Genomic DNA, 2,127 nt, shown 5'->3' on the forward strand with positions numbered 1-2,127 from the left:
TAACGCTGAGGACCAATTGCTTGAGGATGGTCTCGCGACGCCGATGGAGAGCATATGGTCGAACTCTGATCGAGCGATCTTTAGCTTTTCAGGAGCAAGAGGACGGGCGCGGGAGAAGATGGGTGGTCCTGTCGTTTCGATGTGGTGAACGACATCATGAATAACGGGTCGGTTCCAGTCGGGTGGTTGCGTGAGAGATGGAAATTCCTTAATGACGGCAGCGTAAGGAGAGGATAAGGCAGAAATGGGCACGCCTTGTTCACAGGAGACGGCGTCGACGGAAAGGGCTTGGACAGACAGATGGGTGCAGGTGTCGACCAAACGCTTGCGAGCAACGTCCACAGCGAGATTGAAGCAGTGAAGAAAATCCGCGCCCAGGATGGCCTGCTTGACGCCAGCCACGAGGAACAGCCACGGAAAATTTCGGCGAAGGCCGAGGTTCAGTGTGGCGGACTGCTGTCGGAAGACTGGTATGCCGGTGGCGTTGACAGCGGTGAGGTAGAAAAGTGGAGGCCTGCGGCGGTCCGCGGGAGAGGCAGGGAGTACGCTCACGTCGGCGCCGGTGTCGACGAGAAACCGGGTACGGGACACCCTGTCAACGACGTAGAAGAGGCGGCTGCTCGCCGTGGTGGAGACGGTCGCAGCCATTACCGGTCTCCGGTCGCGTTTCCGGACCAGGTAGAGGGCCTCGTGCAGCGGCGGGCTTCGGTACCAAAGCGCTGGTGGTACGAGCACGGGCCGATAGGCGGGTCTTCGGCAGTACGTCGAGGTGAACGCCTGCGGCTGGATGAACGGGAGCCGAAACGCCGTGGACTACGATGGCGCGGTCGAGGGCTGCGCGGCGCAACAGCGGACGCCACCGTAGCAGATAGGCGCTCGAAATCCTCGCGGAGCTGGACAATGGGGTCCGCGGTGGGCGGAGCAGTGGGTGGACAGGCCTGAGGGTGTGGACGGATGGGAGGATTTGTGATTGCCGCAGGTGGAATTGCAGAGATGGAATGGGTGGCAACCTCCATTACTTTGTCGGCCAGGAGTGCCAATTCCGGAAGCGAGAGTGTTGAAGCGGACGTAAGGATCATCTGGACCGTTGGTGGGAGTCGTTGTAGGAACAGCTGCTTCAGGAAGCTTGCATCGAACGTCACTGCTCGCTCTCCGAGAAGGTTCTGCATGTGACGCAGGAGTTCTGTCGGTCGGCGGTCGCCCAGATCTTCGGCTGACAAAAGCTCCTGGAAGCGCTTTCGCTCGGAGGCGGTGGTCCGTTCGAGCAAGGCAGCCTTGAGAGTGTCGTACGGGTTTGCGGCGGGGGCGCGGTGAGAACATCGATGAGCTGGGCGGCAACTTCCTGGGGCAGGACGCTCACCACATGCCGAAACTTGGCCAGCTGGGAGGTGATGCCGCTTAACGGAAACCGGCATTCGACTTGTAAAAACCACACGGTGGGGTTGTGGCTCCAGAAGGGTGGTAAGCGAATGGCGCAGTGATGGATCGACGACGCTGTGGCACCTGCGTTGGGAGGCTCAGTGGGAGGCGGTGGGCCTGCTGATGCATCGGTGGAGGGAACGTGCGCCATGGAACGCTGCAAGTACCGGGTCACCAAAAACTGTGGGCGTGTGGTGAAGAAAGGCAGGCAGCAAAGTAGGAAGCCACAGTTTATTGGGCAGCGCGATCAGTGGCTGCCAGAGGACTGAACTGACTGGCACAGAATGCCAGGGGAGCCCATGTCGCGCGGCGCGTAGCGGTGGCAACTTAGTCTTCGTCGGCTGCCACAGATCTTTATCCACTGGTAACATCTTAGCTTTTGTTTCAGGTTGCCACCAGTCCCCCAGGAAGTGTGAAAGTCACATCCTTTTCATTGGTAAAAGAACGAAGAACGGAAGTTTCGAACAACGTAAAATGTGCCCATTGCGAGATCCCTGCAGGTGGTGGCTGCCACCATTGGATTAGCATCATCCGATAGCTGTACACATGTCCTTTCACATGATATAAGGTGAATGGGTTCAAGCGCATGGATGCCAGAAGGACTACTGAAGACCACACCGAGGGTTTAATACCCCTGTCACACGGGCATTTCGATCCTTCTCGAATCCGATCTGCATCGAACTTCCCGATCACGCTCGAGTTTTGACG

At 58.4% G+C, this 2,127-nt stretch overlaps 1 protein-coding gene across 1 annotated transcript; it reads right to left on the minus strand.

Annotated features, from left to right (window-relative positions):
• Window positions 1-647: 647 nt before the first annotated feature.
• LOC135382628 (uncharacterized) lies at window positions 648-1,415 on the minus strand. The gene has a single exon (XM_064612600.1). The coding sequence runs from the start codon at window positions 1,413-1,415 to the stop codon at window positions 648-650; it is 768 nt and encodes a 255-aa protein (XP_064468670.1).
• Between the last annotated feature and the right edge of the window lie 712 nt (window positions 1,416-2,127).

Source organism: Ornithodoros turicata, chromosome 1 (assembly GCF_037126465.1).
Source record: "Ornithodoros turicata isolate Travis chromosome 1, ASM3712646v1, whole genome shotgun sequence".
Classification (NCBI taxonomy): Eukaryota; Metazoa; Arthropoda; class Arachnida; order Ixodida; family Argasidae; genus Ornithodoros; species Ornithodoros turicata.

Bases quoted from the DNA above. Each gene is read 5' to 3' on its own strand.
- LOC135382628 (XM_064612600.1), bottom strand. From the start codon at position 1,415: ATGCCGGTTTCCGTTAAGCGGCATCACCTCCCAGCTGGCCAAGTTTCG.